This window comes from Scyliorhinus torazame, chromosome 7 (genome assembly GCF_047496885.1).
Source record: "Scyliorhinus torazame isolate Kashiwa2021f chromosome 7, sScyTor2.1, whole genome shotgun sequence".
In the NCBI taxonomy this organism is placed as follows: domain Eukaryota; kingdom Metazoa; phylum Chordata; class Chondrichthyes; order Carcharhiniformes; family Scyliorhinidae; genus Scyliorhinus; species Scyliorhinus torazame.
In genome coordinates this window covers 7,638,309-7,656,257 of record NC_092713.1, presented here as the reverse complement: position 1 = coordinate 7,656,257, position 17,949 = coordinate 7,638,309, and the positions used below count along the sequence as shown (strand labels likewise).

Sequence of the window (17,949 nt, the reverse complement as noted above, 5' to 3'; positions counted from 1 at the left end):
TGAGGGAGTGCTGCACTGTCAGAGGGTCGGTACTGAGGGAGTGCTGCACTGTCAGAGGGTCAGAACTGAGGGAGTGCTGCGCTGTCAGAGGGTCAGTACTGAGGGTGCCGCACTGTCAGAGGGTAAGTACTGAGGGAGTGCCGCACTGTCAGAGGGTCAGTACTGAGGGAGTGCTGCACTGTCAGAGGGTCAGTACTGAGGGAGGGTGCGCTGTCAGAGGGTCAGTACTGAGGGAGTGCCGCACTGTCAGAGGCTCAGTACTGAGGGAGTGCGGCACTGTCAGAGGGTCAGTACTGAGGGAGTGCCGCACTGTCAGAGAGTCAGTACTGAGGGAGTGCCGCACTGTCAGAGGGTCAGTACTGAGGGAGTGCTGCACTGTCAGAGGGTCAGTACTGAGGGAGTGCTGCACTGTCAGAGCGTCAGTACTGACGGAGGGTGCACTGTCAGAGGGTCAGTACTGAGGGAGTGCTGCACTGTCAGAGGGTCAGTACAGAGGGAGTGCTGCACTGTCAGAGGGTCAGTACTGAGGGAGTGCTGCACTGTCAGAGGGTCAGTACTGAGGGAGTGCTGCACTGTCAGAGCGTCAGTACTGACGGAGGATGCACTGTCAGAGGGTCAGTACTGAGGGAGTGCTGCACTGTCAGAGGGTCAGTGCTGAGGGAGTGCCGCACTACCAGAGGGTCAGTACTGAGGGAGTGCCGCACTGTCAGAGGGTCAGTTCTGAGGGCGTGCTGCACTGTCAGAGGGTCAGTACTGAGGGAGGGTGCGCTGTCAGAGGGTCAGTACTGAGGGAGTGCCGCACTGTCAGAGGGTCAGTACTGAGGGAGTGCTGCACTGTCAGCGGGTCAGTACTGAGGGAGTGCTGCACTGTCAGAGGGTCAGTACTGAGGGAGTGCTGCACTGTCAGAAGTTCAGTTCTGAGGGAGTGCCGCACTGTCAGAGGGTCAGTACTGAGGGAGTGCCGCACTGTCAGAGGGTTAGTACTGAGGGAGTGCTGCACTGTCAGAGGGTCAGTACTGAGGGAGTGCTGCACTGTCAGAGGGTCATTACTGTGGGAGTGCTGCACTGTCAGAGAGCCAGTACTGCGGGAGTGCCGCACTGTCAGGAGGTCAGTACTGAGGGAGTGCTGCACTGTCAGAGGGTCAGAACTGAGGGAGTGCTGCGCTGTCAGAGGGTCAGTACTGAGGGTGCTGCACTGTCAGAGGATCAGTACTGAGGGAGGGTGCACTGTCAGAGGCTAAGTAGTGAGGGCGTGCTACACTGTCAGAGAGTCAGTACTGAGGGAGTGCTGCACTGTCAGAGGGTCAGTATTGAGGGAGTGCTGCACTGTCAGAGGGTCAGTACTGAGGGAGTGCTGCACTGTCACAGGGTCTATACTGAGGGAGTGCTGCACTGTCAGAGGGTCAGTACTGAGGGAGTGCTGCACTGTCAGAGGGTCAGTACTGAGGGAGTGCTGCACTGTCAGAGGGTCAGTACTGAGGGAGTGCTGCACTGTCAGAGGGTCAGTACTGAGGGAATGCCGCACTGTCACTGGGTCAGTACTGAGGGAGTGCCGCACTTTCAGAGGGTCAGTACTGAGGGAGTGCCGCACTGTCACTTGGTCAGTACTGAGGGCGTGCTGCACTGTCAGAGGGTCAGTACTGAGGGAGTGCTGCTCTTTCAGAGGGTCAGTACTGAGGGTGTAGTGCACTGTCACTGGGTCAGTACTGAGGGAGTGCTGCACTGTCAGAGGGTCAGTACTGAGGGAGTGCTGCACTGTCAGAGGGTCAGTCGTGAGGGAGTGCTGCACTGTCAGAGGGTCAGTAGTGAAGGAGTGCTGCACTGTCAGAGGATCAGTACTGAGGGTGTGGTGCACTACTGTCAAATTGGCTGCTTTATATCCGAAGTGAAATATTCTATTGTGAGCAGTTTTGGGCCCCATATCTATGGAAGGATGTGTCTGGCCTTGGAAAGGGTCCAGAGGAGGTTCACATGAATGTTCCCTGGAATTAAGAGCTTTTTATATGAGGAATGTTTGAGGACTCTGGGTCTGTACTCGTTGGAGTTTAGAAGGATGAGGGGGGATCTTATTGAAACTTACAGGATACTGCGAGGCCTGGATAGAGTGGACGTGGAGAGGATGTTTCCACTTGTAGGAAAAACTAGAACCAGAGGACACAATCTCAGACTGAAGGGACGATCCTTTAAAACAGAGATGAGGAGGAATTTCTTCAGCCAGAGGGTGGTGAATCTGTGGAACTCTTTGCCGCAGAAGGCTGTGGAGGCCAAATCACTGAGTGTCTTTAAGACAGAGATCGATAGGTTCTTGATTAATAAGGGATCAGGGGTTATGGGGAGAAGGCAGGAGAATGGGGATGAGAAAATATCAGTCATGATTGAATGGCGAAGCAGACTCGATGGGCCGAGTGGCCTAATTCTGCTCCTATGTCTTATGGTCTTATGTTACCTTTCAAGAGAGCTGAATTGGTCGAAAGTGTTTTCGGACAACTTGTGGTTGTGGAAGGTGTGATCGATATGCAATTATTTCTTAATCCAAAAGTCCCAGAATGTCTGTACTGACAACATGCGTGACATTTATTGCAAATGTTTCCAGTTCCTCACGTTGCTGATCTTATTCCAGGTCATGATGCCATTGTGACACTCCTGAAGCATTATAAAAGACCTCTGGATGAATCGCCTTGTAATGAATATTCCCAGCCTGGTGGAGGTAAATGCATGAATATGAGATCATTACATTTCACTTCTGTTGTAACACTCGTTGACCAGGTGAAGAAAAATAAGAATCACAAAGATATATACAAATGATTTTGAACTGGCCCCGCCCTGGAAGTGTCAGTGGTGGACAGTGTGCAGAACTCTGATCAGTCAAAGTGTCTGGGTTTAAGATCATCTGAGCACAGAACTGAGTTGACCCTCTGACAGTGCGCACTCCCTCGGTATTGCACTGTCCGAGGGTCAGTACTGAGGGAGTGCTGTCCTGTCAGAGGGTCAGTACTGAGGGAGTGCCGCACTGTCAGAGGGTCAGTACTGATGGAGTGCTGCACTGTCAGAGGGTCAGTACTGAGGGAGTGCTGCACTGTCAGAGGGTCAGTACTGAGGGAGTGCCGCACTGTCAGAGGGTCAGTACTGAGGGAGTGCTGCACTGTCACTGGGTCAGTACTGAGGGAGTGCTGCACTGTCAGAGGGTCAGTACTGAGGGAGTGCCGCACTGTCACTGTGTCAGTACTGAGGGAGTGCTGCACTGTCAGAGGGTCAGTATTGAGGGAGTGCTGTACTGTCAGAGGGTCAGCACTGAGGGAGTGCCGCACTGTCCGAGGGTCAGTACTGAGGGAGTGCTGTCCTGTCAGAGGGTCAGTACTGAGGGAGTGCCGCACTGTCAGAGGGTCAGTACTGATGGAGTGCTGCACTGTCAGAGGGTCAGTATTGAGGGAGTGCTGCACTGTCAGAGGGTCAGTACTGAGGGAGTGCTGCACTGTCAGAGGGTCAGTATTGAGGGAGTGCTGCACTGTCAGAGGGTCAGTACTGAGGGAGTGCCGCACTGTCAGAGGGTCAGTACTGAGGGAGTGCTGCACTGTCACTGGGTCAGTACTGAGGGAGTGCTGCACTGTCAGAGGGTCAGTACTGAGGGAGTGCCGCACTGTCACTGTGTCAGTACTGAGGGAGTGCTGCACTGTCAGAGGGTCAGTACTGAGGGAGTGCCGCACTGTCACTGGGTCAGTACTGAGGGAGTGCCGCACTGTCAGAGGGTCAGTACTGAGGGAGCGCTGCACTGTCAGAGGGTCAGTACTGAGGGAGTGCTGCACTGTCAGCGGGTCAGTACTGAGGGAGTGCCGCACTGTCAGAGGGTCAGTACTGAGGGAGTGCCGCACTGACACTGGGTCAGTACTGAGGGAGTGCTGCACTGTCAGAGGGTCAGTACTGAGTGAGTGCCGCACTGTCACTGGGTCAGTACTGCGGGAGTGCCGCACTGTCAGAAGGTCAGTACTGAGGGAGTGCCGGACTGTCAGAGCGTTAGTACTGAGGGAGAGCTGCACTGTCAGAGGGTCAGTACTGAGGGAGTGCTGCACTGTCAGAAGGTCTGTACTGAGGGATAGCTGCACTGTCAGAGGGTCAGTACTGAGGGAGTGCCGCACTGTCAGAGGGTCAGTACTGAGGGAGTGCCGCACTGTCAGAGGGTCAGTACTGAGGGAGCGCTGCACTGTCAGAGGGTCAGTACTGCGGGAGTGCTGTATTGTCAGAGGGTCAGTACTGAGGGAGTGCTGCACTGTCAGAGGGTCAGTACTGAGGGAGTGCTGCACTGTCAGAGGGTCAGTACTGAGGGAGAGCTGCACTGTCAGAGGGTCAGTACTGAGGGAGTGCTGCACTGTCAGAGGGTCAGTACTGAGGGAGTGCTGCACTGTCAGAGGGTCAGTACTGAGGGAGTGCCGCAGTGTCAGAGGGTCAGTACTGAGGGAGTGCTGCACTGTCACTGAGGAAATGATCTTTTGTGTCAGTTTGCTTCTCAGTTTGAGCAGTCTCTGCAGGCTGGCAGCAATGGAAAATAGAGGGCCAAATATATCTCCCCCGTCAGTACAGAGACTCTCCCTGTCGGTACAGGAAGGGGGCAGAGCTGCAAAGTCTGTGACCCTGTAAAGAGCAAGGGCAACAGCAGCAACTATCAGGGCCGTGGAGCATCATGGGAAAAGTATTTACCCATGTTGCCCTCTTTAGACTGTGGATCCCTGCTGTACACATCAGCCCGAATCCCAGTGTGATTTCAGAACTGGAGGGTCTACCTTGGACCTTACCTTCTCAGTCCAGCAAAGAAGACCACTATGTCTTGCCCTCGTCGATGTCACCAATGCATTCGACCATGTGAGCAGAGGCGGTTTATTTAAGCTGCTGGGGAAATTTGGGGCCTGCAGTGTGAGCTCCTCTTTGCCTCTCTTTGCTGCTGTGAGGAGCTTTCAGCTCCAGAACAGAGGGTGTCTACTGACATGCCAGAACTGAGGGAAAGCTGTTCAACCGTGCTCACCTGCGATCCAAGAAGGATTAGGAGAAGGAGTAGGACATTCGGCCGATCCAGCCTTCCCCGCCATTCAATAAGATGATGCTTGATCAGATTGTGGCCCCAACTCCACATTCTACCCATCCCCGATAACCTCTGGCCCCCCCCCTTGTTCGTCAAGAGTCTATCCTCCTCTGCCTTAACAATATTCAATGACTCTGCCTCCGCCACTGTCTGGTGAAGGGTTCCAAAAATTTACGATCCTCTGAAAAAAAACAATTTATTCTCATCTCCGTCTGAAATGTGAGACCTCTTGGGCGTCATTCTCCGACCCCCTGCCGGGTCGGAGAATTGCCGGGGGCTACCGTGAATGCCCCGCCAAGTTGCCGAAGTCTCCGGTACCGGATATTCGGCGGGGGCGGGAATCGGGCCGCGCAGGTTGGCGGGTCCCCCCGCTGGATTCTCCGGCCCGGACGGGCCGAAGTCCAGCCGATAAATTGCCTGTCCCGCCGGCGTGGATTAAACCACCTTTTGAACGGCGGGACAAGGCGGCGTGGCCGGGCTCCGGGGTCCTGGGGGGGGGCGCGGGCGATCTGGCCCCGGGGGGTGCCCCCACGGTGGCCTGGCCCGCGATCGGGGCACTCTTTCGCTTCCACCTCTGCCACGGTCTCCACCATGGCGGAGGCGGAAGAGACTCCCTCCACTGCGCATGCGCAGGGATGCCGTGAGCAGCCGCTGACGCTCACGCGCATGCGCCGCCTGGGGATGTCATTTCCGCGCCAGCTGGCGGGGCAACAAAGGCCGTTTCCGCCAGCTGGCGGGGCGGAAATCCCTCCGCCGCCGACCTAGCCCCTCATGTTGGGGCTCGGCCAGTTTTGGGCGCCAGTCGGCGGACATCGCGCCGTTTGGGGAGGATTTTGCCCCTTATTTGTAAATTGTGTTCCCAAGGGTCTCACAAAGTCACCTCAGGATCCTTTGGGCGAGATTCTCTGTTGCCCGACGGTAATTTCATAATCGGCGAATGGGCGGAGAATCCCTTTGTACGACCGAATCGGGGGCGGGGCCTGTTTTCGGATGCTCCGCCCCCTCCAAAATGGAGTCACCAGGGAGCACCTCGTGCTATCCGTGGGGGCGGCCATCTTGAACTCCAGCTGCTGGGCTGAGAAGAGGACATCACCTGAAGGCCCTCCCCCGATGCTCCATCCCCGATGGGCCAAGTTCCAGGCCCGCGCGGTCGACGTGTGGTCTCAGCGGTCGGGAACCCGGTGTGGTAGCTGCGGACTGTGTCTAGCGCTGCCAACAGTCAGCCGGGAGCCGTGCTGCTGGCCGGGGGGGGGGGGGGCTTCGACGAGAGCTGGTGGGGGGGTGGAGAGGGGGTATCCAGGGGGGCACTATCTGGCAGGCCGGTCACTATCTGGCAGGCGCGCGGTCCGGCGCCATGTTGTACGGTGCGACCGCAGCAGGTCGTCGCCGTGCGCCTGGGCGGCCACAGACCCGGCAATTCTCCAGGCGTTTATATCGGGAAGGCCGTGCGTTTTACGTGGCCCGGCTGCCAGCCCCTCACCGGTCGGAGGATCGGTGCGAGAGCCGCGACGATTTTTCCCACAGAAAACGCCGGGGATCCTCCGGACATAGCCTGGAAATCGGAGAATCCAGACCCTTATGTTTCAATAAGATCAACTCTCATACTTCTAAACTCCAATGGCACAATCCCAGCCTCTCCAACCTTCCTCACAGGATATACCCCTGATCTCAGGAATCAACTGCAATTAGCCTGCCCATGAGTCAGGTGGTGTACAGCAGCCCCTCTGCTGAGGGGGCACTATGGGCACTCTAATAATCTGTAATATAAAGTCGGCCAGATTTGGTACCGACACATCAGACCCGACTGGGATCTGGAGACTATCGAACATACTAAACTTCAAAATGAAACTTGACTCAGACACGACTGTGGTCACCAACTGAACCTTCTTTGAACTGTTTCAATGCAATCATACCACTTCTGACAAAAGACAATAAAACTGTACACCTTATCCAGATGTGGTCTCACTAATATCCTGTACAACTGTAGCAAAACATCCCGATTTTTATATTCCATTCACCAGGCAACAAACACCAACAATTCATTGGCCTTCTGAATCACTTGTTGTACTAACTCTTCACGATTCATGTACCCGGACATCCAGATCCCTCTGTACCCCGACACCCAGATCCCTCTGTACACGGACACCCAGATCCCTCTGTACCCGGACACCCAGATCCCTCTGCACCCGGACACCCAGATCCCTCTGTACCCCGACACCCAGATCCCTCTGTACACGGACACCCAGATCCCTCTGTACCCGGACACCCAGATCCCTCTGCACCCGGACACCCAGATCCCTCTGTACCCGGACACCCAGATCCCTCTGTACCCGGACACCCAGATCCCTCTGCACCCGGACACCCAGATCCCTCTGCACCCGGACACCCGGATACCTCAGTACCCGGACACCCAGATCCCTCTGTACCCGGACACCCAGATCCCTCTGTACCCGGACACCCAGATCCCTCTGTACCCAGACACCCAGATCCCTCTGTACCCCGACACCCAAATCTCTCTGTACCTGGTCACCCAGATCCCTCTGTACCCGGACACCCAGATCACTCTGTACCCGGACACCCAGATCCCTCTGTACCTGGACACCCAGATCCCTCTGTACCCGGACACCCAGATCCCTCTGTACCCGGACACCCAGATCCTTCTGTACCCAGACACTCAGATCCCTCTGTACCCCGACACCCAGATCCCTCTGTACCTGGACACCCAGATCCCTCTGTTACTGGACGCCCAGATCCCTCTGTACCCGAACACCCAGATCCCACTGTACCCGGACACCCAGATCCCTCTGTACCCGGACACCCAGATCCCTCTGTACCCTGACACCCAGATCCCTCTGTACCCAGACACTCAGATCCCTCTATACAGGGACACCCAGATCCCTCTGTACATAGACACCCAGATCCCTCTGTACACGGACACACAGATCCCTCTGTACCCGGACACCCAGATACATCTGTGCCCGGACACCGAGATCACTCTGTGCCTGGACACCCAGATCCCTCAGTGCCCGGGCACCTAGATCCCTCTGTGCCCAGGCAGCTAGATCCCTCTGTACCCAGACACCCAGATCCCTCTGTAACCGGCCACCCAGATTCCTCTGTACGCAGATACCAAGATCCCTCTGTGCCCAGACACCCAGATCCCTTTTTACCCGGACACCCAGATCCCTCTGTACCCGGAAACCCAGATCCCTCTGTACTCGGACACCCAGATCCCTCTGTACTCGGACACTCAGATCCCTCTGTACCCGGACACCCAGATCTCTCTGTACCCGGGCACCCAGATCCCTCTCTACCCGGACACCCAGATCCCCCTGTACCCGGACACCCAGATCCCTCTGCACCCGGACACCCAGATCCCTCTGTACCCGGACACCCAGATCCCTCTGTACCCGGACACCCAGATCCCTCTGCACCCGGACACCCAGATCCCTCTGCACCCGGACACCCGGATACCTCAGTACCCGGACACCCAGATCCCTCTGTACCCGGACACCCAGATCCCTCTGTACCCGGACACCCAGATCCCTCTGTACCCAGACACCCAGATCCCTCTGTACCTCGACACCCAGATCCCTCTGTACCTGGTCACCCAGATCCCTCTGTACCCGGACACCCAGATCCCTCTGTACCCGAACACCCAGATCCCGCTGTACCCGGACACCCAGATCCCTCTGTACCCGGACACCCAGATCCCTCTGTACCCTGACACCCAGATCCCTCTGTACCCAGACACTCAGATCCCTCTATACAGGGACACCCAGATCCCTCTGTACATAGACACCCAGATCCCTCTGTACACGGACACACAGATCCCTCTGTACCCGGACACCCAGATACATCTGTGCCCGGACACCGAGATCACTCTGTACCCGGACACCCAGATCCCTCAGTGCCCGGGCACCTAGATCCCTCTGTGCCCAGGCAGCTAGATCCCTCTGTACCCAGACACCCAGATCCCTCTGTAACCGGCCACCCAGATTCCTCTGTACGCAGATACCAAGATCCCTCTGTGCCCAGACACCCAGATCCCTTTTTACCCGGACACCCAGATCCCTCTGTACCCGGAAACCCAGATCCCTCTGTACTCGGACACCCAGATCCCTCTGTACTCGGACACTCAGATCCCTCTGTACCCGGACACCCAGATCTCTCTGTACCCGGGCACCCAGATCCCTCTCTACCCGGACACCCAGATCCCCCTGTACCCGGACACCCAGATCCATCTGTACCCGGACACCCAGATCCCTCTGTACCATGACACCAAGATCCCTCTCTACACAGACACCCAGATCCCTCTGTACCCGGACACCCAGATTCCTCTGTACCCGGACACACAGATCCCTCTGTACACAGACACCCAGATCCCTCTGTACCCAGACACCCAGATCCCTCTGTACCCGGACACCCAGATCCCTCTGTACACAGACACCCAGATTCCTCTGTACCCGGACACCCAGATACCTCTGTGCCCGGGCACCCAGATCCCTCTCTACCCGGATACCCAGATCCCTCTATACCCGGACATCCAGATCCCTCTGTACCCGGACACCCAGATCCCTCTGTACCTGCGCACCCAGATCCCTCTGTACCTGGACACCCAGATCACTCTGTACCTGGACACACAGATCCCTCTGTACCCAGACACCGAGATCCTTCTGTACCCGGACACCCAGATCCCTCTGTACCTGGACACCCAGATCCCTCTGCACACGGACACCCAGATCCCTCAGTACCCAGACACCCAGATCCCTCTGTACCCAGACACCTAGATCCCTCTGTGCCTGGACACCCAGATCCTTCTGTGCCCGGGCACCCAGATCACTCTGTGCCCAGGCAGCTAGATCCCTCTGTGCCCAGACACCCAGATCCCTCTGCACCCGGACACCCAGATCCCTCTGTACCCCGACACCCAGATCCCTCTGTACACGGACACCCAGATCCCTCTGTACCCGGACACCCAGATCCCTCTGCACCCGGACACCCAGATCCCTCTGTACCCGGACACCCAGATCCCTCTGTACCCGGACACCCAGATCCCTCTGTACCCGGACACCCAGATCCCTCTGTACCCGGACACCCAGATCCCTCTGCACCCGGACACCCAGATCCCTCTGCACCCGGACACCCGGATACCTCAGTACCCGGACACCCAGATCCCTCTGTACCCGGACACCCAGATCCCTCTGTACCCGGACACCCAGATCCCTCTGTACCCAGACACCCAGATCCCTCTGTACCCCGACACCCAGATCCCTCTGTACCTGGTCACCCAGATCCCTCTGTACCCGGACACCCAGATCCCTCTGTACCTGGACACCCAGATCCCTCTGTACCTGGACACCCAGATCCCTCTGTACCCGGACACCCAGATCCCTCTGTACCCGGACACCCAGATCCTTCTGTACCCAGACACTCAGATCCCTCTGTACCCCGACACCCAGATCCCTCTGTACCTGGACACCCAGATCCCTCTGTTACTGGACGCCCAGATCCCTCTGTACCCGAACACCCAGATCCCGCTGTACCCGGACACCCAGATCCCTCTGTACCCGGACACCCAGATCCCTCTGTACCCTGACACCCAGATCCCTCTGTACCCAGACACTCAGATCCCTCTATACAGGGACACCCAGATCCCTCTGTACATAGACACCCAGATCCCTCTGTACACGGACACACAGATCCCTCTGTACCCGGACACCCAGATACATCTGTGCCCGGACACCGAGATCACTCTGTGCCTGGACACCCAGATCCCTCAGTGCCCGGGCACCTAGATCCCTCTGTGCCCAGGCAGCTAGATCCCTCTGTACCCAGACACCCAGATCCCTCTGTAACCGGCCACCCAGATTCCTCTGTACGCAGATACCAAGATCCCTCTGTGCCCAGACACCCAGATCCCTTTTTACCCGGACACCCAGATCCCTCTGTACCCGGAAACCCAGATCCCTCTGTACTCGGACACCCAGATCCCTCTGTACTCGGACACTCAGATCCCTCTGTACCCGGACACCCAGATCTCTCTGTACCCGGGCACCCAGATCCCTCTCTACCCGGACACCCAGATCCCCCTGTACCCGGACACCCAGATCCATCTGTACCCGGACACCCAGATCCCTCTGTACCATGACACCCAGATCCCTCTCTACACAGACACCCAGATCCCTCTGTACCCGGACACCCAGATTCCTCTGTACCCGGACACACAGATCCCTCTGTACACAGACACCCAGATCCCTCTGTACCCAGACACCCAGATCCCTCTGTACCCGGACACCCAGATCCCTCTGTACACAGACACCCAGATTCCTCTGTACCCGGACACCCAGATACCTCTGTGCCCGGGCACCCAGATCCCTCTCTACCCGGATACCCAGATCCCTCTATACCCGGACATCCAGATCCCTCTGTACCCGGACACCCAGATCCCTCTGTACCTGCGCACCCAGATCCCTCTGTACCTGGACACCCAGATCACTCTGTACCTGGACACACAGATCCCTCTGTACCCAGACACCGAGATCCTTCTGTACCCGGACACCCAGATCCCTCTGTACCTGGACACCCAGATCCCTCTGCACACGGACACCCAGATCCCTCAGTACCCAGACACCCAGATCCCTCTGTACCCAGACACCTAGATCCCTCTGTGCCTGGACACCCAGATCCTTCTGTGCCCGGGCACCCAGATCACTCTGTGCCCAGGCAGCTAGATCCCTCTGTGCCCAGACACCCAGATCCCTCTGCACCCGGACACCCAGATCCCTCTGTACCCCGACACCCAGATCCCTCTGTACACGGACACCCAGATCCCTCTGTACCCGGACACCCAGATCCCTCTGCACCCGGACACCCAGATCCCTCTGTACCCGGACACCCAGATCCCTCTGTACCCGGACACCCAGATCCCTCTGCACCCGGACACCCAGATCCCTCTGCACCCGGACACCCGGATACCTCAGTACCCGGACACCCAGATCCCTCTGTACCCGGACACCCAGATCCCTCTGTACCCAGACACCCAGATCCCTCTGTATCCCGACACCCAGATCCCTCTGTACCTGGTGACCCAGATCCCTCTGTACCCGGACACCCAGATCACTCTGTACCCGGACACCCAGATCACTCTGTACCTGGACACCCAGATCCCTCTGTACCCGGACACCCAGATCCCTCTGTACCCGGACACCCAGATCCCTCTGTACCCAGACACTCAGATCCCTCTGTACCCCGACACCCATATCCCTCTGTACCTGGACACCCAGATCCCTCTGTTACTGGACGCCCAGATCCCTCTGTACCCGGACACCCAGATCCCTCTGTACCCGGACACCCAGATCCCTCTGTACCCGGACACCCAGATCCCTCTGTACCCTGACACCCAGATCACTCTGTACCCAGACACTCAGATCACTCTATACAGGGACACCCAGATCCCTCTGTACATAGACACCCAGATCCCTCTGTACACGGACACCTAGATCCCTCTGTACCCGGACACCCAGATACATCTGTGCCCGGACACCTCGATCATCTGTGCCTGGACACCCAGATCCCTCAGTGCCCGGGCACCTAGATCCCTCTGTGCCCAGGCAGCTAGATCCCTCTGTACCCAGACACCCAGATCCCTCTGTAACCGGCCACCCAGATTCCTCTGTACGCAGATACCAAGATCCCTCTGTGCCCAGACACCCAGATCCCTTTTTACCCGGACACCCAGATCCCTCTGTACCCGGAAACCCAGATCCCTCTGTACTCGGACACCCAGATCCCTCTGTACTCGGACACCCAGATCCCTCTGTACCCGGACACCCAGATCTCTCTGTACCCGGGCACCCAGATCCCTCTCTACCCGGACACCCAGATCCCCCTGTATCCGGACACCCAGATCCATCTGTACCCGGACACCCAGATCCCTCTGTACCATGACACCCAGATCCCTCTGTACCCGGACACCCAGATCCCTCTGTACACAGACACCCAGATCCCTCTGTACCCAGACATCCAGATCCCTCTGTACCCGGACACCCAGATCACTCTGTACCTGGACACCCAGATCCCTCTGTACCCAGACACCGAGATCCTTCTGTACCCGGACACCCAGATCCCTCTGTACCTGGACACCCAGATCACTCTGCACACGGACATCCAGATCCCTCAGTACCCAGACACCCAGATCCCTCTGTACCCAGACACCTAGATCCCTCTGTGCCTGGACACCCAGATCCTTCTGTGCCCGGGCACCCAGATCACTCTGTGCCCAGGCAGCTAGATCCCTCTGTGCCCAGACACCCAGACCCCTCTGTCCCCGGGCACCCAGATCCCTCTGTACGCAGATACCAAGATCCCTCTGTACCCAGACGGCCAGATCTCTCTGTACCCGGACACCCAGATGCCTCTGTACCCGGACACCCAGATCCCTCTGTACCTAGACTGCCAGATCCCTCTGTAACCGGACACCCAGATCCCTCTGTGCCCGGGCACCCAGATCCCTCTGTACTAGGACACCCAGATCCCGCTGTACCCGGACACCCAGATCCCTCTATTCCGAGACACCCAGTTCCCTCTGTGCCTGGACACCCAGATCCCTCTGTACACGGACACCCAGATCCCTCTGTACCCGGACACCCAGATCCCTCTGTACCCGGACACCCAGATCCCTCTGTACCAGGACACCCAGATCCCTCTGTACCAGGACACCCAGAACCCACTGTACCCGGACACCCAGATCCCTCTGTACCCGGACACCCAGATCCCTCTGTACCAGGGCACCCAGATCCCTCTGTACCCAGACACCCAGATCCCTCTGTACGCAGACACCCAGATACCTCTGTACCCGGACACCCAGATCCCTCTGTACCTTGACACCCAGATCCCTCTGTACCCAGACACCCAGATCCCTCTGTAGCCGGACACCCAGATCCCTCTGTACCCAGACACCCAGATCCCTCTGTACCCAGACACCCAGATCCCTCTGTGCCCGGACTCCCAGATCCTTCTGTACCCAGACTCCCAGATCCCTCTGTACACGGACACCCAGATCCCTATGCACCAGGCCACCCAGATCCCTCTGTACCCGGACGCCCACATCCCTCTGTACCCGGACACCCAGATCCCTCTGTACCCAGACACCCAGATCCCTCGGTACCCAGGCACCCAGATCTCTCTGTGCCCGGGCACCCAGATCCCTCTGTACCCGGGCACCTAGATCCCTCTGTACCCGGACGCACAGATCCCTCTGTACCCGGACACACAGATTCCTCTGTACCCGGACACCCAGATCGCTCTGTACCCCGACACCAGAACCCTCTGTACCCGGAGCCCCAGATCACTCTGTACCCGGAAACCCAGATCCCTCTGTACCCGGACACCCAGATCCCTCTGAGCCCGGGCACCTAGATCCTTCTGTACCCAGACACACAGATCCCTCTGTACCAGGCCACCCAGATCCCTCTATACCCAGGCACCCAGATCCCTCTGTACCCGGACACCCAGATCCCTCTGTACCCAGACACCCAGATCCCTCTGTACACGGACACCCAGATAACTCTGTACCCGGACACACAGATCCCTCTGTTCCAGGACACCCAGAACCCTCTGTGCCCGGACACCCAGATCCCTCTGCACCCGGACACCCAGTTCCCTCTGTACCCAGACACCCAGATCCCTCTGTACCCGGACACCCAGATCCCTCTGTACCTAGACACCCAGATCCCTCGGTACCCAGACACCCAGATCCCTCTGTACACGGACACCCAGATCCCTATGTACCAGGCCACCCAGATCCCTCTGTACCCGGACGCCCAGATCCCTCTGTACCCGGACACCCAGATCCCTCTGTACCCAGACACCCAGATCCCTCGGTACCCAGGCACCCAGATCCCTCTATGCCCGGGCACCCAGATCCCTCTGTGCCCGGGCACACAGATTCCTCCGTACCCAGACACCCAGATCCCTCTGTATCCGGGCACCTAGATCCCTCTGTACGCAGACACCCAGATCCCTCTGTACACGGACACCCAGATCCCTCTGTACCCGGACACCCAGATCCCTCTGTAACCGGACACCCAGATCCCTCTGTACCCAGACACCCAGATGCCTCTGTACTCGGACACCCAGATCCCTCTGTACCCGGACACCCAGATCCCTCTCTACCCAGTCACCCAGATCCCTCTGTACCCGGACACACAGATCCCTCTGTAGCCGGACACCCAGATCCCTCTGTAGCCGGACACCCAGATCCCTCTGTACCCGGACACCCAGATCCCTCTGTACCCGGACACCCAGATCCCTCTGTGCCCGGACTCCCAGATCCTTCTGTACCCAGACACACAGATCACTCTGTACCAGGCCACCCAGATCCCTCTATACCCAGGCACCCAGATTCCTCTGTACCCGGACACCCAGATCCCTCTGTACCCAGACACCCAGATCCCTCTGTACACGGACACCCAGATAACTCTGTACCCGGACACACAGATCCCTCAGCACCAGGACACCCAGAACCCTCTGTGCCCGGACACCCAGATCCCTCTGCACCCGGACACCCAGTTCCCTCTGTACCCAGACACCCAGATCCCTCTGTACCCGGACACCCAGATCCCTCTGTACCTAGACACCCAGATCCCTCGGTACCCAGACACCCAGATCCCTCTGTACACGGACACCCAGATCCCTATGTACCAGGCCACCCAGATCCCTCTGTACCCGGACACCCAGATCCCTCTGTACCCGGACACCCAGATCCCTCTGTACCCAGACACCCAGATCCCTCTGTACCCAGACACCCAGATCCCTCGGTACCCAGGCACCCAGATCCCTCTGTGCCCGGGCACCCAGATCCCTCTGTGCCCGGGCACACAGATTCCTCTATACCCAGACACCCAGATCCCTCTGTATCCGGGCACCTAGATCCCTCTGTACGCAGACACCCAGATCCCTCTGTACACGGACACCCAGATCCCTCTGTACCCGGACACCCAGATCCCTCTGTAACCGGACACCCAGATCCCTCTGTACCCAGACACCCAGATCCCTCTGTACACGGACACCCAGATCCCTCTGTACCAGGCCACCCAGATCCCTCTGTACCCGGACGCCCAGATCCCTCTGTACCCGGACACCCAGATCACTCTGTACCCGTACGCACAGATCCCTCTGTACCCGGACACACAGATTCCTCTGCACCCGGACACCCAGATCGCTCTGTACACCGACACCCAGATCCCTCTGTACCCGGACCCCCAGATCCCTCTGTACCCGGACACCCAGATCCCTCTGCACCCGGACACCCAGATCCCTCTGAGCCCGGGCAGCTAGATCCCTCTTTACCCGGACACCCAGATCCCTCTGTACCCGGAAACCCAGATCCCTCTGTACTCGGACACCCAGATCCCTCTGTACTCGGACACCCAGATCCCTCTGTACCCGGACACCCAGATCTCTCTGTACCCGGGCACCCAGATCCCTCTCTACCCGGACACCCAGATCCCCCTGTACCCGGACACCCAGATCCCTCTGTACCCGGACACACAGATCCCTCTGTACCCGGACACCCAGATCCCTCTCTACACAGACACCCAGATCCCTCTGTATCCGGACACCCAGATCCCTCTGTACACAGACACCCAGATCCCTCTGTACCCGGACACCCAGATCCCTCTGTACACAGACACCCAGATCCCTCTGTATCCGGACACCCAGATCCCTCTGTACACAGACACCCAGATCCCTCTGTACCCGGACACCCAGATACCTCTGTGCAAGGGCACCCAGATCCCTCTCTACCCTGATACCCAGATCCCTCTGTACCCGGACATCCAGATCCCTCTGTACCCGGACACCCAGATCCCTCTGTACCTGCGCACCCAGATCCCTCTGTACCTGGACACCCAGATCCCTCTGTACCTGGACACCCAGATCCCTCTGTACCCAGACACCGAGATTCTTCTGTACCCGGACACCCAGATCCCTCTGTACCTGGACACCCAGATCCCTCTGCACAGGGACACCCATATCCCTCTGTACCCAGACACCCAGATCCCTCTGTACCCAGACACCTAGATCCCTCTGTGCCCGGACACCCAGATCCTTCTGTGCCCGGGCACCCAGATCCCTCTGTGCCCGGGCACCCAGATCACTCTGTGCCCAGACAGCTAGATCCCTCTGTGCCCAGACACCCAGATCCCTCTGGCCCCGGGCACCCAGATCCCTCTGTACGCAGATACCAAGATCCCTCTGTACCCAGACGGCCAGATCTCTCTGTACCCGGACACCCAGATCCCTCTGTACCCGGACACCCAGATCCCTCTGCACCCAGACAGCCAGATCCCTCTGTAACCGGACACCCAGATCCCTCTGTACCAGGCCACCCAGATCCCTCTGTACCCAGACCCCCAGTTCTCTCTGTACCCAAACACCCAGATCTCTCTTTACCCGGACACCCAGATCCCTCTATACCCGTACACCCAGATCCCTCTGTACCCAGACACCCAGATCCCTCTGTAACCGGACATCCAGATCCCTCTGTACCAGGCCACCCAGATCCCTCTGTACCAGGCCACCCAGATCCCTCTGTACCCAGACAACCAGATCCCTCTGTACCCAGACACCCAGATCCCTCTGTAACCGGACATCCAGATCCCTCTGTACCAGGCCACCCAGATCCCTCTGTATCCAGACACCCAGACCCCTCTGTACCCAGACACCCAGATCCCTCTGTACCCGGACACACAGATCCCTCTGTACTCGGACACACAGATCCCACTGTACCCTGACACCCAGATCCCTCAGTACACTGACATGCTGATCCCTCTTTACTCGGACCCACAGACCCCTCTGTACCCGGACAGCCTGAT

General features: G+C 58.1%; 1 protein-coding gene across 1 annotated transcript in view; it reads left to right on the top strand.

The window, feature by feature from the left end:
- The window catches only part of tnni3k (TNNI3 interacting kinase), a 210,991-nt gene that overhangs the window by 55,415 nt on the left and 137,627 nt on the right, over nucleotides 1-17,949 (top strand). Inside the window, 1 exon segment of the mRNA XM_072510295.1 lies at nucleotides 2,621-2,707. Within this exon segment, the coding sequence (XP_072366396.1) occupies nucleotides 2,621-2,707 (87 nt within the window).